We start from the raw sequence: 25,745 nt of genomic DNA on the forward strand, positions 1-25,745 counted from the left end.
CACTCCCTAGGCTGCTGATGCCTGGGCTGGGAGGCTAAGTGAAGACCTCACCTTCCTGCACAGCCCTCATTTCTAAAGGTAAATCAGACACTGGCAGCAGATGCATTTCCCCTCTCTTCATGCCTCAGCTCACAGAGGGAAGCATACCTTACTTTTTCCAGGAACACATTTGGCTATCTTATCCCAGCGATCTACCGTGCCCTTTGGGTACTGCTGCAAGGCCATTTCCAGAAGTTTCTGCTGATTCTGAGTCCACAGTTCTTCTGGGGCACGGCTCTTCTCCCTTTTCCTGCTCTCACCATCACTCTCTTCCTCCTGCTCCGTGTTATCAAAATCCCTCTGGCGTCTTCCCCTGCCCTTCTCTTCCGGCGCCTCTTTCGTTGTCGGCAGACCCATTTCAGGCGCTCTGGCAGCCTTCCGTTTCCGATGTCTGCTTTCGCTTGCGGTGGTCTCCTTGTGCTCTGTCTGGACATTCATCTGCTCTGAGATATGATCATAGCTCTCCATCTCCTCCTCTTCCTCCCTTTCTCGCTGGGTGATGATGTGGTCTGGCAAACTCACATTGGCTTTGATGTTCTTGGAATTCTGGGCCAGCGTTTTAAGCTCGGAGAGCCTGATGACACCTGTGGGAAGCGTTGTTGTTACACCTGGGAAAAAGGACAACCACAGACAGGCAGGGGACTGCCTGCAAACAAGGGGCAAAGAGGAGAAAAGGCTCTTCTGGATTAAGAGCTGAAGGGGAAGGTTCATTAAGAAATCACAGAATGGCAAAGGTTGGAAGGAACCTCTGGAGATCTAGTCTCACTCCCTGCTATAAAGCAGGTTCACCTAGAGCAGGTTGCACAGGAACGTGTCCAGGTGGGTTCCGAGTCTCCAGAGGAGGAGACTCCACCACCTCTCTGGGCAGCCTGCTCCAGGGCTCCAGCACCCATGGCATTTTCATGAAGCAATGAACTTTGCCAACTAGGAGCTTTCCTGGCCTCAGTACCAGTAAATTACCACACCAATAAAACACCGTAAGAGCCTGAACAAGTGAACGAAGCCACAGTAAAGCCATAGTAAAGGCTTGAGTAGAGAAGCCTGTGAGGGTGTAGCTAACTGGAAGCAGTCCCTCAGGACAGCCAGCAGTCCTCTCTTTGCTCAAAATGAGGCAAGGCCGCAGAAGTCTCTCTGCAAAGCCTGCCTTAAACATGCCCAGTGCACTGTGTTTGGGTGGCTGCAATCCAACCACTGCTTTGTGTAAGCGTCAGTGAGGATCTAGAGGCACCCACCTGGAGAACACGTCACAGAATCCTTCAGTTGCTTGGCTTTCATGGTAACCTGCATGGAAACAACAACAACTCTTAAAGGACTGTTAAAAATGACATTGTTTGGGCTACTGAAGGATCCAGTAGCAGCTTGCTGCGAAACACTGAACACAGATTAAACACAACGAGGCTGATGTTCTCTTGCTGTGATACTGGTTGTATCACTATAACCAGAATACATCACAGGTGATACTCAAGTTTCATTTTCTTGCACCCTGATTCCATAAGCTAAAATAAATAAATAAATATCACAGAATCATAGAACCTTTCCAGCTGGAAAAGACTTCTAAGCTCATCAAGTTCAACTGTTGCTGCACACAAGGAGAGGGAAAAGAAGGCACCACATTCTCTATGAGAGTTTCTCAGTTCTGAGCAAAAGAACAATGTAACCCAGGCAGGTCATTCAGTCCCCAAATCAAACAGAACAGTCTGACTGCCAAAGATCTCCCCAAACCCCCCTTCTCCCCCTTCCTCCTTTTTTCCTGAAAAGGGTTAGAGAGAAAAGCAATTATTAAGGGAAATTCTGTTAGTGCAAAACATATGTTAAGGGAAGAAAAGAATTCGTTTCTTATCTCATTAGCAGTCAGTCTCAGTGACCCAAAGCAAACTTCAAATGTGAACACAAGCCAGTACTACCTGCCCCCAACACAGGAACATCATGGAACTGTTGGAGTGGGTCCAGAGGAGGCCATGAAGATGATTAGTGGGCTGGACAACCTCTGCTATGGGGACAGGCTGAGAGAGTTGAGGCTGGTCAGCCTGGAGAAGAGAAAGGTCTAGGGAGACCTTTTAGAGCAGCCTTCTAGTACCTGAAGGAAAACTGGGGAGAGACTTTTGACAAGAGCTTGTAATGATAGGACAGGAGGTTATGGATTGAAGCTGGAAGAGGGCAGATTTAGACTGGAAATTAAGAAGAAATTCTTTCCAGTGAAGGTGGTGAGACACTGGAACAGGTTTTTGAGGGAGGTTGTGTTTACCTGCTCCCTGGAATTGTTCAAGGCCAGGCTGGATGAGACCTTCAGCAACCTGGGCTAGTGGAAGGTGTCCCTGCCCATGGCAGTGGGGTGTAACTGGATGAGCTTCCATGTCCCTTGCAACCCAAACCATTGTATGATTCTATACCTGGGATGCATAACCTTTGATTGCTGCCATTTGAGGTGTTAAGCCTTGTTCAGTGTGAGGCACTTGGGAGTGTGCTGCCCATAAGAAAAACAAGTCAGATCCCATGTGGGATCATGCTTACCCACAATATGAATAATTGAAGCCCTTAGAGCCACAGATTAGACCTCTGCTGTTTTAGCCAGCTAGTGCTAACAGCAAGTTATCCTTCACTCAGAGCAGCACAAGAGAGCAAAGCTGCCAGGGGGTTCTGTGGCTGTTTGCTGGAAAAAGAAGAAAACAAAGATCCAGGAGTTTTGTTCTACAACAAGATTCAATAGTTAAAACACTTGGGTACCATCTGCTGCTCGTCTGGGTGGCTCCTCCCCCCCACCTTTCTGCCCATGAAATTGCAGGGTTTGGCTTTCAAGAGAGGCAAGTGCTGGATCTCTTTAAGGAAATGACAGCAAGACTTACAGTGAAGTGGTTTGTTTCTCCTACAAAGTAAACCTCATTTTTTGGGATGATCAAGTTGACATGAAAACTCCATGAACAAAAAACCTCCCAGCTCCAATGAAATCCTTTATCCAAAGCTGGACATCTGGCCTAGAAAACTCCCATTGCTACAACTGCAGCATGATAAAGTTTGAAACCTTCAAAAGACATCTCAGAACACTGATTGTGAAGAGAAGGTTTTACATGGCACTAACGCTCCTGTGATCCTGATTTGGAACTAACAGGATGGATTCTCCTTCAAACAGGAGAAATTGCCTTCCTTGAGAAGTTTATACTCTAAACCAATCCAAATGAAGAATGCTTGTGCACCATTTTCACCAATAAGCAGACTGTCTCAGTAGGGCAAACACTTGAGAAGGCTGAGTGCAGAGGAATCTGTTCTTGACTGCTGGACACAATGGATTCTTAGAGCTGCCTCGCCAAAATCTTTCAGATAAAACTTGAGTTGCAGAAACTGGATTTTGAAAAGAGATTAGTTTTAGAAGAGTGAGAAGAACCTGGTGAGACACTGGCACAGGTTGCCCAGGGAGGTGGTAGAAGCCTCATCCCTGGTGGTTTTTAAGGCCAGGCTGGATGTGGCTCTAGGCAACCCGATCTACTGTGAGGTGTCCCTGCCTGTGGCAGGGGGGTTTGAACTAGATGATCCTTGAGGTCCCTTCCAACACTAACAATTCTATGATTCTATGATTCTATAACCTGGCAAGCAAGCAAGCAGGTGATGCAATGGTGCAGCAGGAGACTCCCTGCAAATACATTAGTTGTGGTCATATAATCCAGAAAACTGCTTCTAAACCATTTTGCACTTTTTCAAGTGCTGCTTTAAAAGGTTCACAGCCTACTTGTAAAGCCAAGAAGGCAGGAAAGGAAGAGAAGAAAGGGGTGGCTGAACAAACTAGAGCAGAGTAAATGGCAGGCATAGACAAAGACAGGTACACTGAGTTGCTATCTCTCCCCCAGAACAAGACAAGGTTTTCACAGAGTATCTTTGGTTGGAAGAGACTTTCAAGATCATCCAGTCCAACCTTCAGCCCAGCACTGCAAGCCCACCACTAAACCATGTCCCTAAGCACCAAGTCCACACACCCTGTTAACACCTCTCCAGGGATGGTGACTGCCAATACCCTGGTTTATTCTAGACCCTAATGACATTGCATATTTCCTCCCACATGCAAAAAGCTTAGAATAGAATAAACCAGGTTGGAAGAGACCTTCAAGATCATCATGTCCAACCTATCATCCAACCCCACCTAATAAACTAAACCATGGCACCAAGCACCCCATCAAGTCTCCTCCTGAACACCTCCAGTGATGGTGACTCCACCACCTCCCCAGACAGCCCATTCCAATGGGCAATCACTCTCTCTGTATAAAACTTCCTCCCAACCTCCAGTCTAAACCTCCCCTGGTGCAGCCTGAGACTGTGTCCTCTTGTTCTGGTGCTGGTTACCTGGGAGAAGAGACCAACCTCTGCCTGTCTACAACTTCCCTTCAGGTAGTTGTAGAGAGCAATAAGGTCACCCCTGAGTCTCCTCCTCTCCAGGCTAAGCAACCCCAGCTCCCTCAGCCTCTCCTCACAGGGCTGTGTTCCAAGCCCCTCACCAACTTTGTTACCCTTCTCTGCACACGTTCCAGCAAGTCAACATCAGCAACAGTCCTGCCATGAGTTCTCTTACTGGATAACTTCAGCCATAGTAACTTGGTGAACCCAGGTATCACATGCACTGTTTCCAAGACATCCTCTTTTGGAGGCATCCTGATACCTGCACACAGTCTGATGGACTTTCAATTGGAACATTCACCAGGCAAGCTGGAAATAAAGCTGTGTGCATGCTTCAGAGCCTGGAAATCTACACTTTCAAAGACTGAACAAGCACCTTCCCTTGATGTACCTTTGACAACTCATCAAGCTTCTTACTCACTACTTTACTATCACCACTCACAGCTTACATCAGGAGGTTATTTGTCTGGTATTCATTGTCTTTTTTCTTTCAGGTCAGCTTTCTTCTTCACAGGGAAGATTCTGCAGGTCCTTGTGCAGGTGCTATGCACAGTTCCTGTTTACTCCAGCTCTTTTCACTCAGAGTTCAGGTATCACTTACTCAGACTTATTTGACCACTTGCTTCAGCTGTCACTGCCATTGACAGAGGGCAAGACTCACCACATGTCAGCAATAAACTACTGAGGATTATTAGAAATCCAACCTATGGAACACGTGAAACTGTATTTCAGTTTGATCTGTTTGAGTTTAATCATTGCTCTTGCCACTGAGAGAGCTGGGGCTGTTCAGTCTGGAGAAGAGAAGGCTCTGAGGAGACCTTCTTGTGGCCTTCCAGTATCTGAAGGGGACTACAAGAAAGCTGGGGAGGGACTTTTTAGGGTGTCAGGGAGTGACAGGACTGGGGGGAACACAGCAAAACTAGAAGTGGGTAGATTCAGATTGGATTTTAGGAAGAAGTTGTTCCCCATGAGGGTGGTGAGAGCCTGGCACAGGTTGCCCAAGGAGGTGGTAAAAGCCTCAGCCCTGGAGGTTTTTAAGGCCAGTCTGGATGTGGCTGTGAGGCATCCCTGCCCATGGCAGGGGGTTTGGAACTGGATCATCCTTGAGATCCCTTCCAACCCTAACAATTCTATGATTGTACTCAGATTTGCAGACTCCTCTGCTGCCAGTTCCTCCATACTTTCTGACACCCTTGATACCCATTTAAATTCCCACTGTGAGCAGTGTTATCTCCTAGCTAGTTCTTATCAGTGATTTTTAAAAAGAAATCACTAAGTTATGCAACATTGCTCCTTCTACTCCATTTCTTATCATAACTTGCTCATATTATTACTTTTCCATTAGCTAACAGGTGCCATGCTTGGAAATACTGTTATTCAAAGCATGAAGCAGTTGTAGAATCGCTCTTCTAGTCATTATTGCTGCCTGTTCTGGCATAATACTTTCAAATTACAGTTTTCATGTCCATTAAATTATGAGTTTTATCATGGCTGTGAAGAGTTATGCTAGAAGCCTGCTGTTACTGGCAACAGCTTTCACCAGAGCATTAGCCAGCCCTTAAGAAATCCTGGGGATGGAGATACCTCAAATAATAGGGATCAAGAGTGTGAAATTGATTTAAAATAGAGAAGGGTAGATCTCCTATTCCTGCAAGTATCAGTACTGCTGAACAGACACACTGCATTATGTATAGGAATCCACTTCAGATGTTGCTGTTTCTATGGCCAAATCACCTAAGCATGCCTGTAGCCCACCAGGGGTAACAGGAGCCGCACACACAGCCAGGTAAGCACATGAATGGTGAAACAGGTTCTCTCAGATGACCAAAAGGAAGATGCTGGATGCAAGCAGTGAAACCAGCTTACTGTGGGACCTGCAGAAAGAAGCCACAGGAACAGTTGACTTCTGAGAACTCCTTTCTGAATTCAGTTTCAATAGCTCTTTAGCTACAAAAAAAGACTTCATTGAAAGCAAGTGGGATTAGTGGGCTGATTTGATTCAATGAAAGCCAGACAGAGCAGGTCTCCTCATGTACTGCTGACAATTAGTCCAGATCACAAGGCTAGCTTGCTACTCAGAAAGACACCTAGCACTAAAAACATTCCTCATTGTGACCATCCAGATGTTAAATCTCTTGTTACCCTGGACACCTGCCATCTCTTTCAGATGGGACAATCAATGCTTCAGAGATATACATGAGGGGGGGAAAAGAAATTATTCAGAGTCAGCTGAAAAGACTCTCAGTAGCACAGGCAAAAGTAAATTTTGCTGTCAGAGGAATGAGAGGCTACCTTTCACCCTGCAGGGAAGGCAGGCATGAAGAACACAGAATTGTGACAGATCTAGAGGGAAACCCCTGTAAAGTCAGGTACAGTGAGCTTCCTGATGCCATCAGCCCATCACTTCAGCTGACCCCTCCAGCCCAGCTCTACAGGATAATACCAACAGGGCTTTGAAGCCTTTGCCATTTGGCTGTCTCCTATCAATCTTCTCTGAGCAACAATCCACTCTCTTTCCCAGAATAGGACAGTACTTTGATTAGGATTGCAGCAGATAATGGAGAAGAGGTGGCTACCTCAACAGAAACCTTTCAATTTGTGAGTTTAATTAGGGGGCAGTTTAAGATGTAGCCTGCCAAAAAAAGGGCAAACTTGGGCTAAATCACCAGCTGAAGAACACTCTCCAGGTTAAAGCAGCAGCAGAATTGCTCCTGTTTTCAGGAGAGAGGGAGAAGATGATCTTGGCAACTAGAGCTCTCATGAAGTTGGGGACTTCATACTATGGTGGGGTTTTTTGTTGTTTTGTCAGTTAAAATCCATGTTTGAGAGTCTTTAGCTCAATACTACAGGCACTCATGTAACAGAGGAGCTTGGCTCCAACATTGAAACAACTGCTTGGACGTTGTTTCTTGAACTGCTGATGCAAAATCCATTACCCTTCCTGGGAGTAAGAAGATTAATTCTGCAATGGCATTCTAACCCATCTCACCAGGATGTATATGGGACATGACACGAATCCAAGTCACTCTAAAAAGTTGCAGTAGCACTGCTTGACCACCCTACAAGCAACCTATTTGGAATTAGTTGTTCCACTGTCCTCTGTAAAACCTTGCTTTACCTGAGATGCATTGTTCTGCAAAAACTGTAGGACTGCACAAAGGGAAAGTGTACAAGGAGGGAACTGCAAAATAATTTTCTCCTCCTCTCCAAGTATCAACAGAGGCATTCTGGTGTGCCTGTGGGATTTGACACATGTTTTGAAGACTTCACTCTTAGATTGAGGGATCTACATGACCTGCACATGATCTAAACCCCATCCTGGATATTCATAACCTCTTTTAGGCCTTGATCCAGAGCTATATTTTATACTTCAATAAGCAACTGAACAGCTACTGATTACATAAATATATGCAAGCTGCTAAGGGTGACTGTTTCAGAACATCCACAGTATAACTGAGTTAATTCAGACAGAGAACACAAAATGAAATGTCAAACAGACTTAAGGAAACAATCTCCAGAAGCAAAAACCCCTAATAAATTAACAAACTTCTACACATTGATCACTTCTCACATAGATGTTTTCTTGCTGGCAAGGTAACAAGCTTGCATGTCTCAAAAATAAGAAACCTGTGACAGAATGGCACATAAAGTACAAGTGCCAACTCCCAGAGTCAAGAATTAAAGACTCAAAATGTTGCTTGGCCACACAAGAGATACTGCAAAAAGACAGCTTGGAAAGCTGCCTGGCAGAAAGGGACTTGGGGCTTCTAATGGACAAGCAGCTGAAAATGAGCCAGCAGTGCCCAGGTGGCCAAGAAAGGAAATGGCATCCTGGCTGGGATTAGAAATGCTGTGTCCAGCGGGAGTAGGGAGGTGATTGTCCCCTGGGACTCGGCTGTGGTGAGGCCACACCTTGAGTACTATGTTCAGTTTTGGGCACCTCAATACAGGAGAGATGTGGAGGTGCTGGAGCCAGTGCAGAGGAGGGCAAGGAAGCTGGGAAGGGCCTGAAGAATAAATTGATGAAGAGCAACTGAAGGAGCTGGGGCTTAATTTGAAACAGAGGAGGCTGAGGGGAGACCTCATGGTTCTCTGCAATGACCTGAAAATGGTGGTGGAGAGGTTGGTGCTGGTCTCTTCTCCCAGGTAATTAGTGATAGAAGAAGAGGGAAAAGCCTCAAGCTGTCACTGGGCAGGTTTAGACTGGACATTAGGAACAATTTTTTCACTGCAGGAACGGTCTGGCATTGGAATGTGGTGCCCAGAAAGGTGGTGGAGTCACCAACCCTGGATGTGCTTTTAAAGGTGTTTTGGATGTGGTACTTGGGGATATGGTTTAGGGGTGACCCTTGCAGAGTAGGGCTATCAGTTGGACTTGGTGATCCCGAGGGTCTTTTCCAATGCGAACGTTTCTCTGTGTGCGATTCTGTGTGAAATAAGCACTGCTCCTCCCCCAGCCTTGTGCCCTTGGGGTTTGGAATAATTCAGACTGTGTGTTCAGGTGCAGCCACCTGCCTATTGTCCTGCTGCCTGCCTTACTGGTTTTCTGTACAGGAAGCAAATCCCCATCAGCCCACTTCTGCAGCACCGGCGCAGGAGATCAGCAACTGCAGCAGCAGACAGCAATCAGTTTAAAGCCTGTAAGACAAGTGACTCTAATATTACTTCACAAGTATGAAATCTGAGCTCTCTTTGCCTTTAATTTAAAAAACCTGTACCTAATAATCACATTAAAGTCTGTTTGGCATGCCAGACAGATTTTACTTCCTCTGTTGTTTTTTACAATTTGAACATCCTTTGTAGTTACTGAAATTCATTTCTGCCTCTCAGCAAATATTGGTTTTCAACTTATCTATAGAAGGTAGCTATTGTCAAGTACAATCTATTTCTAGGATTTCACATCTAAGTGCTTTTTCTCTCTCTTTTTTTCAATTCAGTAAAAGCTGACAATCATTAGTATAAAGCTTCATAAGGCTTAGCATTTGTCAAATCAATATAATCCCCCCCCCCGAAATAGTAGTTTTGAAGCATTAATTATTTGTGCTATGTGATAGGGTGTTCACAGCACTGAGGATATTCAAACATGACTTTTTGGTTTCACAATGTCAATTATTTCCTTAAGTACTGGAGGACAGGAATGAAGAACTAACCCTGGAGCAACAAATTCAGCAAGGAAAATGGGTCAGAGAACAGATGTTCAGAGGATGACAGAGCAGTGGCACAGGTAACCAGGTCAGCAGGCAGGAATCCTGATCAGAGTTAACTGAACTCTGTTTCCCTTTTAGGATCAAAATACATGACAATCTAATTTATAACACCAAGCAACTGCAATTAAAAAAAATCACTTTAGAAACTGTGGAAGCAGTCAGTTGTGAGAGCAGTAAAAAAAGTATTCTACTAAAGCAGCTGGAAACCATTTTTAGGGGAAAAGACTGCTGAAGTCACAACACACATGTATTAAAATGACAATAAGCCATTTAGATAATTAAACATACTGATCAGATGAGCACAACTAACCTTATCTATTTCATGCTGATTATCCATTGGCTGTTAAAAGATGCTTTCCTGAAGGAGAGGCCAGATAAACTTGCCCTAGATTTAACATGACAAAAGTTAAGGCAATAAGCCCTCTTGCAGCACTTCTGCACTAGGCTGCAAAGCACAGGGGGGAGCTTGCAAAGACCTTTCTGCTGGTATCACATGAGGCAGCATAAACAAACAGCAGAACAGAATGAGCTCAGGACCCTGCAGCATGGGCATAGCTGGTTATAGTTGGACTATTGGCTGGCACTTCCCCAGGGGCCTCTGTCACGTTGTGTGGACATGCCTGGTGGGATGGCGAATCCGGTGGGCACACCCACATGGTAATCCTTACTTGTGTGGCATTTGGGGAACTGCAAACTCAAACTTCTACAACACTCTTAATTTGAGTAGCAGGGAAAGGAAAAAGAAAATCTGAAAGAAGACTTTGTTAGGAATTACTAGATTTAAGATCAGTCAAGCTAAGGTACATGCAGGGATTACTGGCCAGCTACGGGGACTGTCTGGCTTTAATTTTCCAGTTTTAAAACCGAGTTCACACATGCTTCCAATTGCAAGGAAGGGTTGGTTTCCTTCCCCTTTCCTCCTAGATAGCTTGTACTTGCTAGTCTAATCACAGACCATATGAAAAGAAGGACCTAACCTCAGGCAGAATCACTACATTAATGTTGTTTCTCCCAGATGTTTGTGCAACCTGTTCTTAAAGGCTCGTAAGTAGGGAGACTCCACAGCAGCTTATGCCACTGCCTCACCATCTCCTCTGCATTCTTTGCCCCTCGATGTCTGACTCTGCATCCTGTGATAAACTCTGGAGTAATTACTTTTTGGCTATAAAGCTAACAGTGCACAAGCCACTTCTTTACAGTTCTCTTTTTATGTAGTGGAATACTTTCCATCATCAGTTCATAGCTTGTCTCAGTTCAACAACAGGAAGTCCTTCAATCTTTCCTTGCAGGTCCCACTTCAGAGACCCATTCTCTTCATTCTCACCTGGACTCTCTGCACTGAATCACGTGTTTAAGGGCAATACTGAAAACTAGACACAAACTAAGGGTGCAGATGCAGGGTCACCATCCTTCTGTGTGTATATTCCCAGTAAGACGCTTCTTCACAAGGGCTTGCTAATTGTCAATGTGTGCCTAGCTCATTACCTCTAATACCCAAGGTTCCTCCTGCTTTTCAAGAGCCACCCCTGGCCAGTTTGAGAGAGGTTCTCCTCCCCCTCTACTCTGCCCTGGTGAGACCTCACCTGGAATACTGCATCCAGTTCTGGGCTCCCCAGTCCAAGAGGGACAGGGATCTGCTGGAGAGAGTCCAGCGGAGGGCTACCAGGATGATTAAGGGACTGAAGCACTGCCTGATGAGGAGAGGCTGAGAGACCTGGGGCTGTTTACTCTGGAGAAGAGAAGACTGAGGGGGGATTTGATAACTGTCTATAAATATCTCAGGGCTGGGGGGTCAAGAGGGAGGGTACAGGCTCTGCTCAATTGCACCCTGGGACAGGACAAGGGCCAGTGGATAGAAACCACAGCACAGGAGGTGCGCCAGCCTGAGGAGGAACTTCTTCACTGTGAGGGTCACAGAGCACTGGAACAGGTTGCCCAGGGAGGCTGTGGAGTCTCCTTCTCTGGAGACTTTCAAGACCCATCTGGATGTGTTCCTGTGTGACCTGCACTGGATTCTATGGTCCTGCTCTGGCAGTGGGGTTGGACTTGAGGACCTTTGGAGGTCCCTTCCAACTCCTAACATCTTGTGATCTTTTATTGGTGAACATGGACTTGATGATCTTTGAGGTCTCTTCCAACCTTATTGATTCTATGATCATCCTGCTGTGTGTCCTTGCCTATATTCCTATGTTAACTTTACCCTAATTTTGACATCTTATTTTTCCAGTTTCAGGGAATTTGGCCTTTTTGAGTTCTACTGAGTTGCCAAAAAATTTTGAGCTCCTCTTTGCTTTGTAAGATTTACGTGAGCTCACCAGATTCTGGGGTATCAACGTCTCATTCTAGAAAAAACAAGGAAGAATTTTCCAAGCTGAACAAATCTCTCTGGAAATGAGCTAGACACAAACTTTGGGGGCTTTCTTTGTACGTGAAAAAGCAGTGCTAAAGCTCCAAGCATTAGAAACTTCACTTCGTGCTGCTCCAAAACTTATTAACGTAACGGCAGGAGGAAAACTCGGAAATGTAGTTTTAAAACCTCCAAACCAACCCAACCCCCAGAACCAAGTTAAAATAACCCCAGAAAGCTGAAAAGTTCACAGAAGCCAAAACCCCCATTCTTCTCAATCACTTCATCCTGCTAAAAAGTGGCCAGTGGAAACGAAGGTAGTTTGATGTAGGAATTTGGTTTTTTTAAAGGGTAGGAGTTAAGACAATTTCAAATGGAATCTCCTTGGAGTGGTTAGGAGTAAAGGTGACCAGTGCCTTTCTGGCATGTAGGAATGGTTTCAGCTTATTCTTTAAAAAGTATTGAACCATTTTCTAATACTGGTATGTTTTTTCCTAACTTTTTTTATTTCTGCTGAGGAGGAAAGCTTTGAGACAGGAGCAACGAGAGAAAGATCAATGTGGACCGGATTTACTTTGAGCTGCTTTTCTGTTAACACCTATTTAGCTAATCTACTGTTGAAAAGGGTTTCAAGACTTAAAAGTCACATGGAAACAACCAGTCTACCTTCTCAGTCTTTTGCACTGTAATTCTCTAATTGTGAAAGGAAAGGGAAGCCCAAGCCTTCCTGCCCTTGATACTTCATAGGAGGAGAAACAAGCAGACAGCGGTCTCACATAGGTGGTGTTGGATGATAGGTTGGACACGATGATCTTGAAGGTCTCTTCCAACCTGGTCTAGTCTATTCTACTCCTACTCTATTCCTGTGCCACACAAAATGTTGGAAAAGCAAATTCAAATCTGTCCTTGAACTTTCCTCTTAAGACCCAGTGCATTTGCCAGATAATACACACTTCAAACTCCCTCTGACCTGTTAAGTTAGCTGTAAGCAAGGGATTCCTAAACTCCACCAGACAAGCTGTGTCAAAACAGGACCTCATACACCCAAACTCCCTGCACCTCTCCCAGTGGAGGCAGGGAACAGTTGTTTGGGCCACCCTGCCTGTGCACACAAACACCTCTTTTTCTGTGCACAAAGTTTAGCAAACCCACAAGTTTCCCCTGCAGGTTTAGCATAACATTTCTTATTCAGTCCTGCTGATGTCCAAGCAAAGTAAGAATCTTTGCTGTAAACTTAGATGTTATTCTATGTCACCTTCAACAAATCTAAAGGCTAAGCTCTACATTCTGTGTAGAACAGGCTGCCCAGAGAGGTTGTGGAGTCTCCTTCTCTGGAAACTTTCCAAACCCACCTGAATGCTTTCCTGTGTGGGCTACCCTAAGTGATCCTGCTTCTGGCAGGGTGTTGGACTCAATCTCTGTTAGAGGTTGAAAGGGACCTCCATTCTGTAATTCTGTGATCTTGTTCAATAGAGGAGTGGATCATAGAATTGTTAGGGTTGGAAGGGACCTCAAGGATCAGCCAGTTCCAACCCCCCTGCCATGGCCAGGGATGCCTCACACTACAGCAGATTGCTCACAGCCACATTCAGCCTGGCTGCAAAAACCTTCAGGCATGAGGCTTCCACCACCTCCCTGGGCAACCTGTGCCAGTCTCTCACCACCCTCATGGGGAACAACTTCTTCCTAACATCCAATCCAAATCTCCCCACTTCTAGTTTTGCTCCATTTCCCCCAGTCCTATCACTTCCTTACACCCTCGAAAGTCCCTCCCCAGCTTTCTTGTAGCCCCCTTCACATACTGGAAGGCCACAATTAGGTCTCCTCAGAGCCTTCTCTTCTCCAGACTGAACAGCCCCAACTCTCTCAGTCTGTCTCCGTAGCAGAGGAGCTCCAGCCCTCTGCTCATCCTCGTGGCCCTTCTCTGGACACTTTCCAGCACATCCAAAGAAGGATATGCATCTGAAGCAGTTCTACTTTCAACAGTTCTGATACTGATGAAATAACAGTTTGACACCCAGAGAAGTTTCCAGGAAGCTTTTAAGTGTTTCTTAAAACCCAATAGCTGCAGCTCTATGCAACAGGATGATAAAGGCAGCAGAAACTCCAATAAGCAGTCTGTGTCAGGAAAGCTGAGCTAGAACTACCAGCAGCTGCAAATTTAGAGAAATAAAAACTTGTGGAGAGTGCTTACATTTATCATATGGTTGGAGGCCACTGGAAGTAAAAAGGATTATACTCAGAGGTAAGTTCTCCATACCTTAAAATCCCTGAGAATTCCTTTTTTTATACAAGCAAAATCCCTTTAGAACACACACCTTGCTTCCATTTATCTTTTCAATTCACTAAAAAGAAGAGCACACTGCTCAAGACTTCTCACTTAATGGAGGACACAAGCAGCTTTGTTTTGTCTTTGCTGTACTGGATGGGTGCAGGTATGGTGGCCAAAATGGAACAGATTCTGGTTAAAGAATGTTTTGACACCAGCCTTGAGGAACAAAGCAGACAATGGGTGCAAAAGCCAATCTCAACACAATGCGAGTTCAGTGATGCTTCCAGAACCATTCTGTACTATCATGTCTGTACTATCACTATGGAGCAAATGGATCATTTTTTTCCCCAAAGCAACCTCCAAAGGTCTTCCTCATGCACACCACATGCTACCAGGCCACGTGAAAGAGTTTTGCTGCTAGTATCTGGTCTGTAAAATGCAGCATCTTTTTGAGAAAGTCACTGCACCTTAGGGTTCAGGTGCTTCAAGGAGCATGATAAGCAACACTAAACAGAATAATTTCATCATGGTTAGTAGCTGCTTGCTTTCATCCACTTATTTGCAAATATGTGTAGTTCTGAAACAACAAGAGCACAAATGGCTTGTTTTCTAGCATGGGTGAATAACAGAACTGTACAGATGCATTAAGTCCTTAAAAATAACTTCTAAACCCATCTTTTTGTGGTTATATAAAGGGAGGGGGGGGGGGGGGGGAGGGAAATCCACTTAAGTAATATGTAAATTGTCCAGAAGGCTCTAATGGGTCACATTTTACTCTAGCCATTATTTAAGATAACTCCTGAAATATAATGAAGAACATCTCATCTCAAAATGTACAGCAACAGATTTAAACATTATTCTCATTAACCCCTCCAGAGCCTATAAAATAGAGTCAGCTGAAAGGGCTTTCAAATGGTCCTCAGCAGACACTACATCATGTCCTGGTGATCTATTGCTTGCAAAGGGAAAGTCTTTTACAGGCTGCCCCCTAAGGGTTTTAAGATCGTAACACTTCAAATCCGCCAGTATAAGCTTTCTTTGATACCTGCTACAATACCATAAAATATGAATTAACAGGGTATTAATCATTTTACACCATATCATTATTACCCCTGCTACAATCCAGAAAAGGGACTGAAATAGTATCCAGTGTAGCTGGTTTTAAAGTTTGCAGAGATATCCCAGTTTAATTAATGGAAACCACCTGTCCAAACACTTTGGGCTCATCTCCTAAGGACAGCCCTGACACAGAGATGTAATCTTTAATCAAGTCACAAACACTGGCCTGCAGGGAAAGGAGGCTGCTACAGTCCCCAAAGCTCCTTGTTTTGCTGTTGTTGGGTTACAGTAGCTCAAGTTGTAAGCACCAGAATCCCCCATCCAGCTGATCAGTTACAGCTGTTAATTGTGGAGGGAGAAACTGGCTGACATCTGCTTCTTGCGTGGTTAGTTAATGGTTCACTTCCAGGTCCTAAAAGGATTGTAGCCTCTCTCAGCAGACAATGTCTGCCCCATGCACGTCTGCCTTCCACACTGCCTGTCTTGTTCTGGTTTGTCACTCTCTACACAATGCAAATCCGAGTGAACTCACATCTGCCACTGATCGACCCAATTCGTGAGCAATCTTTTCCCATCGACCTGGGGTCCCCCCTGGGAACTTAACCATACTTCTTGTCAGCTGGCTGAGGTCCTCCTCTGTCCATTCAGGTGCCTGTAAAACATTTGTAAAACATTCATTACACAGGGATATTGGACACATTTTTGTGAGGTAATACACTTAAAAAATCCCTTTCAAACCAATTAATCAAATCATGTAAAAAAAATAACCCTTTCAGTTAACTGTGTAGGACCTCCCTGTGCTACTGCCAAACCCACAGCGAACCAGCAGACCAAGAGTAAGATATTAAAATCCTTTACACCCCCCAAAAATGCATTTTGTACATCGTACACACTGAGACATTTAATTTCTATCACCATTTATACAGTAGAGATAACAGTACAGGCAAAAAGCAACAGTAGTTCAATTGAAGATTAAATCACGGTCTGAGATGCAACATTTTAGGTGTCTGTTGCATGGCACATGTAAGACTACTCAAAGACAAAGGAAATGTGCTCAATTATTCCATTTTAAAAGAAGCCTCTACACAGAACAGTCATTGCAGCTGTTGGTCACTCTAATCATCCCCCATTTTAACATTCTGGGATGACTCAGGAATGAAATCTGTTGATTCTAATATTCCATTAAGACTACTAAGCGACACCCCACGGCCGTCCAGACATGGCTGTGCCACAACACCAAACCAGAAGCTTCCACTGCCCAGTGCCCAAGAGCTACAGGAATGTTTTGCTCGAGCACCTAAGACGGTCTGTTAAAGAAAAGAAGCTGTCTCCATCAAGGCCAAATAAAAGTGAACAAGCAAGGAACAGACACTTACAGCAGTTTAAGGCATGAAATCCAGCTTGCCTCAGAAGGCAAGATGCAGTAACCACCTCTGACATTTGCAGCATCTCTGGCAAGGAGCGTGCAGGCGAATCTTTGTCCCCATCAGCACTTTGCCGGTTTATTCCTTTTTAAGGAAGGCTTTATGACATACCTCTCCTAATCAGCATTTCCGATAATGAACAGGCACATATCAAGCAGTTTGCATTACAGAGCCATCAGCACAGAACAACAGTCAGAGGTGAGTGACCCCAGGGACCATCTCCACAACTACAGCAAAGCTTCTCCCTGACACTAATCCTGCCTGTCATTCTCCCACTGTGCTCTAACCACGCTGACATCCGCCTGCCGCACTGCAAGCTTAACGGGGCCCTTCCTGACTTTTTACTGTCTCCCCCAATCAATGGTTCAAGCGTGCTCTTTTCACCATGTCCAAATGGCAGCTTCACTCATAATCAAAGTGCATTGCTCCTGTTAAAGGGCTTCCCGAAAGGCTCCACCATTTGCATTCATTTGCAAAGCAAACTACTTTTATTCACTTTGTTCTGCTATCAAGAGTGTTCCCTGAAGCAGATAAATTGGCATAAATACAACCTGCCACTTAAAAGACAGTAAATAATAGCCAATAGTAGCAAGGATTTCATCAATCGTCCTAGTTTGGATCCATGTAGTCCTTTATTCACCGCTGAAAGCCTCGGACATTCATATTCGGATCGTTTCTAATACAAGGATAAAATGAATTATCTATGATGGGATGCTTAAGTAACCTGGGTGTGGGAGAGATCTCACACATACATTACAGGCATTATCATACAATCATACTCTGGCCTACAGAAGTAGTGATAAATACACAGAAGAATCTCTACATTAACACAATAAAAGTAATAAAGTCCAAACAAGCTAATAGAATCCACAGACTTATTCATTACACTTTACACCACGGGTGTATTTCATGCTAGAATATTCCTCAGGAGATTCTAGAAGGGAAGATTTGGGGTAATGTTCTTACAAAAGTTTTCAGCACTGCCATTTAAACAATTCCTTCTTCCCAGATCTTTGGTTAAAGGCCATTCTGTTCAAAATAAATCAGTCAAAATTCATGCCTCAAAATTGGCCTTAATATGCTGCGAGCTGTTAATGTTCTATTTAATTGCTATCAAAAACTTTGTAAGGGGGGGTTGTTTTGGTTTGGTTTTGTTGTTGAGGTTTTGTTTGTTTGTGGCTTGTTTGTTTGTTTTCTTTTAAAGTAAATTCAGAGCTATTCTCTTACCATACCCCAAGGCATACCTAAGCAATTACACATGGAAATCAAGATGATCTTTTCAGCTGGAAGTTTTCCACTAAGTTTTATTTTCAGGCTTTTTCAGTAAGCTTTGAGTTTTTCCTGTGTGCTCACAACTTTCCAAACTATTTGTAAATACTGCAGAACTCAGGTGGTTATCTTCATAGAGTCAATAATTCTCTTCCTAACAGCCAAAAGTCCAGTCAGCCCTGTAGATCTAATTACACAGCTAATTCACAGCACAAGAATTCATCAGCTACGTTAAACTATCAACTTGTTCAGTTCATTTCAGGATGCCTGATTTTAGGATGTGAAGATCTAAAATATGTCTGCATTTGGGGGAAAAAAAAATAATCTTTGCAAAAGCCTTCAGGAAACCCACTCTCAAGGGCTAAAGCTGTAAAAGAGCTTTTGTGAATTTGCAGCTCCTCAGCAACAGTTAATTGTGTCTTTAGATGCAACAGCGCCTACTGTGATCCAACTACTACAAGCAGCTATGAGGGTGGTCATGGTGTGAATGTATTCTCCCCGTTCTAATCTGTAGCCAACTGTAACTGTGAGAGTCAAATGAATGCATAAACATACTGCTTTGTCACCTAAAACCATGTGTGTCCAATATTACTGAAACACTGGGCCAAAATTCATCTCTACAGTAAAGCAATGGAAGATACCACATGGTGAGGGGACAGCTGTTGTTACTGCACAAGCATTCAGATTTTGCATCAAAAAAGCCCCATTCTGGGATTAACTCCTCATACTGAATGCAAAATTAAAAGTACAGAGTTATGGTTCTCCAGCCTTTAAAATAAAAAGGAGCCACAAGTGCAGATACAAAAAAAATTCATGGCATTCCCATAAATAATAATCCTTTACCATGGTTTAGCAACCAGAGCTGGCAGCACTGAAGGATTAGCTCACGCAAACCACTAGGCACCTTCCAGAGAAAAGAAACAGGAATGTGGTTTATTGTTTAGCATCACCCTCACACGTGCATCTGCACTTAGCACTTCCACACTCCCTCCTGCACAACAGAGTTGGACACTGTTAAGATTTTTTTGGGGTAAATCTCAGTCCTGTTTTCAGTAAGATCCAAAGGAAATGTGCAGACAGCAAAGCACTTCTTGCCAAGGAAAGAGATCGACTCGTTCAGAGCTCTTAACATTCATAAGCATAAAACTTTAGCCCCTTTTATTGATAAAATTAGAAAGTGGCTAGTATGTTTCACAGTTTACACAGAAACTTTCAGTATGTATAGTTTATATGTAAGCTATACAGCTTATAAAGAAACTTTTACAGTCATTTATATTGACTTGCCAACGTGAGCTAATTGGATTTTTTGAGAGTGATTTAAGCTAGATCATTTCTTGCTGCAGATTCCATTAAAATCACTGCTGTATGGAAATTTGGATAATGTTTTCATTCTGGCTAGGACTTTGTGCTAGGCTTCATCTAATTTTGGTGATTCACTGATTTGAGCATGCCTGGGCCATGACCTTGCAAATAGGCAGCATCTATTTAAAAATACCTGTGCATGCATTTGTAGAACAAGGGTCCCAGTAAAATCCCAGAGGTCAGGGAACATTTAACCTACAAGGTGGTGGTGTTTGCATCCAGTTACTCTGAGCAGAATGTGAAGGTTTTCCTCATTAAATTTCTTGCCCATAAGGTCCTATTTTTCTTCTAATATACTTCTATATTCTCACAATTTCTTGCTTTACCTGCAAGAAGTCTGAAGTCAGTCTCACCACCTCTAGCACACACCTGGCACCACAATCTAGCTGAACACTGGGGATCAGCTACAGCTCAATAGATCTCTTGCGAAGCTCTAAAGATCTGCTACAAGGTATTAATGACCTGAACTCACAGTATCACAATGGTTGGAAGAGACTTCAAAGATCAAGTCCAACCTGTCACCACAGAACTCATGACTAGACCATGGCACCGAGTGCCACGTCCAATCCCCTCTTGAACACCTCCAGGGATGGGGACTCCACCACCTCCCTGGGCAGCACATTCCAATGGCTAACAACTCTCTCTGGGAAGAACTTTCTCCTCGCCTTGAGCCTAACCTTCCCCTGGCACAGCTTGAGACTGTGTCCTCTTGTTCTGGTGCTGGTTGCTTGGGAGAAGAGACCAACCCCCTCCTGGCTACAACCACCCTTCAGGTAGTTGTAGAGAGCAATGAGGTCTCCCCTGAGCCTCCTCTTCTCCAGGCTAAGCAACCCCAGCTCCCTCAGCCTCTCCTCACAGGGCTGTGCTCAAGGCCTCTCCCCAGCCTCCTTGCCCTTCTCTGGACACCTTCAAGTGTCTCAAAGTCCTTCTTAAACTGAGGGGCCCAGAACTGGACACAGTATATTCAAAGCCACACACACACAGAGCCCTTTGCTCCTACAAAGCTCTAACTCAAATCTGGGTTCCACCAGCATGGTTTGTATTAAGGAAGCCAACAAAAACAAAGGCAGCTCTAACTGTTTCAGGGCAATGGTCATGGTAGGCCAGGAAGCTCATAGTTTGTGCTCAATGTGTGCAGCTGCAGAAACTTTACAACATTGTGATAACAAAGAAAAATATTAATTTTATTGTTCACCCTTTCCAGTCCCACTCTGCTCTGGAAAAACAGGGACCATATAATAGGCTCCAGCAGTAAGAGGATGGCAAGCATATAGTTTTCTCATGCTTCTTCTCAGACTCCAATTATTTTCAGCTCAAGGAATTCCTCTAGGCTGATGTATTTTACTTAGTAACTCTCAACTAATCTTTTCAGTATTTTGTTTCCAGTCTCCCCTGATACTATGCAAACTTTCTGGATTTGCAAGACCAATTTATGAGTTGCACACATCTGCTACCCCATTACACAAGGAACCATCTAATTTTGCCTTGTTTGAACATGGCTCCTGCTAGCTTTGATGGCACATTGCCCTTTGCTTTGAGTGAACCAGCAAATAAGACCACACCTACTGACTTCATGTTTTTGAACAAGGTTTTGTTTCCCCCCCCCAAACTGTCTCTTCCTGGCTAAAGAGTCCTAACTGGCTCAGCTGGCTCCTCATGTAAAAGCCATTTTATGCATAATACAGCCCAGGAAGCCTTTTTCTAACCCACCTGCCATTCCCTACCAACCAGCCTCTTTGAAATGAGGCACCAAACTGCATGCAGCAGGAGCAAGCACAAGTTTACACAGTGGAATAAGGATTCTCCTGCTTTGCTCTCTATTCCTTTCTTAACTGCCAGCATTTGCATCAGTTTTTGGAATGAGCCTAAGATGATGTTTTCTACTAAGCCAGCACTGGTAACTCCTAAGATCTGACTCCTCAAGGGTCATGGCTAGTTCTGAGCTCATCTTGTGCATGGTTAGGAGAATCACTCACTATATCAGCATTTGCATCACTGTATATTTACATGCTGGGGAATTTTTCTGCCATTTATTGCCCAAGCAGTCTAACTCACAGGATGACTCTGCAGTTCTCATCTTTGCTGTTCCAAATACTGCTGTCATTGATAAGCTCATTCAACTCAAGGCTCAGCTTTTAACCTTATTATCATGCTTGCTATACTATATGAATACACTCAGCAGCATAATTGCTAGCAGAAACTCAGCTGAACTCCACCGCTAACCTTGCTCTACTCAAAGAGGTATTTATTTCTACCCTCCATTTCCCATCTTTTATCTAATTACTCATCTGGGAAAATACCCTTCCTCTTATCCCAGGACTGCTTTCTTTCCTTAAAAGCCTACAGGCCTTGTTAAACTCTTCTGGGAGAATCAGGAAGAGTTTCCAGATCAACTTCTCCCTGAGCATTTGTTAATCCTTCTATGAAGCCCAGAGGACTTAAGGCAGGACTTCTCTTTATAGGAGCAATATTCAGGCCTCAAAGCAGGTCTCATTAGCCTGGTGTTCACCAATTCTGTTCCTTATTTCAGTTTTTGATAGTTTTTCCTAAATAGATGTCAAATGTACAGGCCTGTCAACGTTCCTGAATTCCACTGACAACAAACAGAATGATATATTTGCTATCTCAATCCTGAGACACCCAAGAAAATCAGCAATTAATTTAGTTAGTAAATCCTTATTTTTTTTTCCCCTTTGAACACTTGATTGCATATCCTCTGCTCCCAGTAACTTAAACAATTTAAACAATGTATCACATAGGTCTAAAGGACCATTAGAGATTAATTTTAGACTTTTCCAAAGCAACTACATGTAAATATGAAGATAAACCCAATTATCTTCAGTTATATCATAAGCTTGTCAAGATAACAACCTAACCATAATGACTGGGGCTCATACTGATCCTCACACAGGAAGCCTTCAGCCTTAAAATCTTAAGCAATATACATAATGCAAAGAGATAAAAGCTTTGAGAGAAGAGTGAGAACCTAAGAAGAGCAGCATGAAGTTTCAGCTGCCTCAGTATCAGGTCTTCTGCTATGTGCAGCAGCAAATGTTTTAGGATGGAGATTCTTTCCCTCAGCTCCTCAGACCAGATTAGGGATTTTCTAAGCACAAAGTTCAACCAGTTCCTGTTACAAAGCCAGTGATGATGATGTCTGCTCTCCTCATCCCATTTTTGCTCAACACTGTAAGTGGCTTTCTACACACATTCAGTCTGCTCACCACTCCTGCTGCCCTGTCATCTCTCTGGTCAATGTATTTCTGTGCTGCTTTACAGCTCTACACATAACACAGGAGGGAGAAAGCAAGAACAAAACAGAACACTTCCAGTAATCAGTGCTGTTTTCATTTCTGAACACACACTTGAAGACAATTTTGCTGCAGTAGGAGAATCTATAGGAAGAGACAGGACTCATGAGGAAAGATTTTTCTAGACCTTGCCTGTTTTACAGATGCTCTGATTAGTGCTGCCCTGCAAGTCATAGAATCAGAATAGGTTGGGTTTGAAAGGACCTCAAAGATCATCTAGTTACAATCTCCCTGCAGCTCCTACTAGACCAGGTGTTTCATCCCACCTGCCTTTGAACAGTTCCAGGGCTGAAGCCTCTACAACTTCTCCAGACAGCCTGTTGCAATGCCTCATCACCACCATGGGGAGGAACTTCTTCCTAATATCTCATATAAATCCAGCTTCTTACAGTTTGAGGCCACCACCTCTCATCCTGTCACTCCATGCCTTTGTCAGAAGTTCCTTCCCAGCTCTCCTGTAGTCTCTTCAGGTACTGGAAGGCCACTCTCAGGTCTCCCTGGAGCTGTCTCGTCTCCAGGCTGGACAAACCCAACTCTCTCAGCCTGCCTTCCATAGAAGAGGAGCTCCAGCTCTCTGATAAACTTTGTGGCCTCCCTGGACTTGCTCTAACAGTTCCATGTCCTTCTTGTGTTCAGGGCTGCAATGTTGGACACAGCACTCCAGGTGGGGTCTCACCAGAGTGGAGTAGAGAGGGAAAAATCACCTCTCAACCCGTTGGCCACCAGCAGAGAGGGTCACCACGCTATAGACCATTTCAGTACTGAACACATCTTTGGGGATGTCCAGGAAACTCCTCCAGGAACACTTTGCAATCATGTTTTTATTTCCTGTTCTTTAACTAAGCATTGAAGATCTTCCTTTTCATCATACCATTACTCTGTCTCTACAAGAAGTCTTGCTGACAGAACCTGTGAAAAGCTCTACAAAATTGAAGCAGACTGTAAAGCTCTAATAATGGAACACAAACTTTTCTGCTAATTCACAGTGGCTTTCTACTATTATTTTTAAATTGGCCCATCTAATAGTATCACTTGCTTCATAATTTAAACAAAAAATAAATTACCCACTATGGGCTTCATGCTAACCAGGCTGTTGTGCCCAGAATCCCCAATGAGGCTCAGAAACTGGTGTCCTATTTCCAGCTCTCATTTCAGGGCTCATTTAAGTAATTGCTACAATATTAACAGCAGTATTAAATAGATTTAATATTAAGAGTTCTTTTTAGGTCAACTAATGGTGAAGACAATTGTTCCAAGCAGTTTCTTGTTCATCAGCTTCAGGTGAATGCTTCAGTTGGAAGTGCTCCCTCCCCATTTGCCTTCAATATGTGACATCGGCCTCTTCTCCGAACTCCACTGTAGCAAGCATGAGGGAAAAGGATTTTTAGCCCCAGCATCTTCTTGAAACTGCTTTATACTATCTCTCTCATCCACTACTTCAACAAAATCCTAGGTAATGTTCCTTCACCTATTTTCCTTTCAAAAAAAAAGGTAGAAGTGTTTGTTCCTGGGTTTACCTGCTTTTGGATTTGCTTTTGACTTGCAAATCTTACCCTCTGTTAAGCCTTTCCCTTTCTGAAGCTCTGCCCCCCCCATAATTAAGCAGCTATCTTCACTTCTTGGTCTGAAACAAGAGTAGCTTAATTCCATTGAAATGGGTGTACCTGAGATTCTTCTATTGGCTGCCCCAGTGATTATTCACAAATTTGACAGCATGTTTTTAAACCCTCAAGCAGTCTGTTAACCCATCTGACCTGCATGCTAACAGATTATTTTTAAACACTGAAAAAACCCAACAAACCTAAGTTCCCTTTGAGACCTTAAGTAGATTACAAACCAAAATGCAAGTGTGTCCCCACATTTCCTTGAAAACAAAGCCAGTTGCCATCTACTCAGAAACATCAACTACAATCTTTATTTACATGCCACAGCTAATGCAAGTCAAAAAGGAATTATTATTGAGCTTTCTCATCCCTAAGCTGTGCATCTCTATGTACCTACATATATATATATTGCTTCCTTCACCTCAACAGGAAGCCTGAGTGAGCAATAGATTGTCCCCCCATCACCTTCAGCAGTATCACAATGTGCTGCCAGGTTACTAATAGATTTCTAATAAGCTACACCTTAACACTGAAAGATTTGTGTCCTGAGAGAGAGACAAGAAGCAGGGGAGGGGGATGAAAAGTAAATACAAATATAAAATAGAAATATAAATGAGACCCAGCTATGTGAAACAGTAAGGCAATTCTTTTTTTAGTTATGTATGTTCAGGAAGTTGCAGCTACTTAAAAACCATTGGTAATCAGTCATCTGGCAGAAAAAGTGGCAAACAGTGAAGCACTGGATGAGCTATGTGCTCACAAAATGATTGCTATCATACTTGATTCATGCCAGCATCTCTGGCTTTCACTTCCAACCACAGGTCCTTCTGTGTCTTTCCCCAAGACTCAACTGAGCAGACAAACTCAACAGCAAGTATTTTTCTCCCATGAAGGCATCTGCTAAGCTAAAAGGTCCTTCCAAGTGTCAGTAAATACCATTTCCAATGCTTGGATAAGCTCCACAGATATCCTTTTTGCAAGTAAGTCCCAGAGAGCTCTTACAAGAAGAGGCTGTGGGAACTGGGGTTGTTTAGGCTGGAGAAAAGGAAGCTGAGGGAAGACCTTCTCCCTCTCTACAACTCCCTGAAAGGAGGCTGGAGTTACATGGGGGTTGGTCTCTTCTCCCTAGTAACAAGTCATAGGATGAGAGAAAACAGGCTCAGATTGCCTCAGGGGAGGCTTAGGGTGGAGATTAGAAGAAACTTCTTCCCTGAAAGGGTTCAGAACCAGTGGAACAGGTTGCCCAGGGAGGTGGTTGAATCCCCATCCCTGGAGGTGTTCAAGGACAGGCTGGACAGAGCCTTGAGCAACCTGTTTTAGTGGAGGGTGTCCTTGCCCATGGCAGGGGAGGCTGGAACTAGATGATCTTTAAGGTCCCTTCCAACCCTTTGGGGAAGAATTCTCTGGACATCTTCCCTCAAAACTACTGGAGTATAAGCTTACCAGCATCTATGATTGCACAAATCCCAGA

The 25,745-nt window shown here is 43.8% G+C and overlaps 1 protein-coding gene across 2 annotated transcripts in view; it reads right to left on the reverse strand.

Moving 5' to 3' along the window:
- The window catches only part of DNAJC1 (DnaJ heat shock protein family (Hsp40) member C1), a 113,035-nt gene that overhangs the window by 1,196 nt on the left and 86,094 nt on the right, over positions 1 to 25,745 (reverse strand). For both annotated transcript variants that reach the window (XM_054171369.1, XM_054171368.1), the window contains exons 9-11: positions 15,837 to 15,956; positions 1,272 to 1,320; positions 148 to 623 (exon numbers count right to left, since the gene is read on the reverse strand). In XM_054171369.1, coding sequence (XP_054027344.1) covers positions 148 to 623; positions 1,272 to 1,320; positions 15,837 to 15,956 — 645 coding nt within the window. The remainder of the gene's footprint in view (positions 1 to 147; positions 624 to 1,271; positions 1,321 to 15,836; positions 15,957 to 25,745) is intronic.

Source organism: Dryobates pubescens, chromosome 21, assembly GCF_014839835.1.
Source record: "Dryobates pubescens isolate bDryPub1 chromosome 21, bDryPub1.pri, whole genome shotgun sequence".
In the NCBI taxonomy this organism is placed as follows: Eukaryota; Metazoa; Chordata; class Aves; order Piciformes; family Picidae; genus Dryobates; species Dryobates pubescens.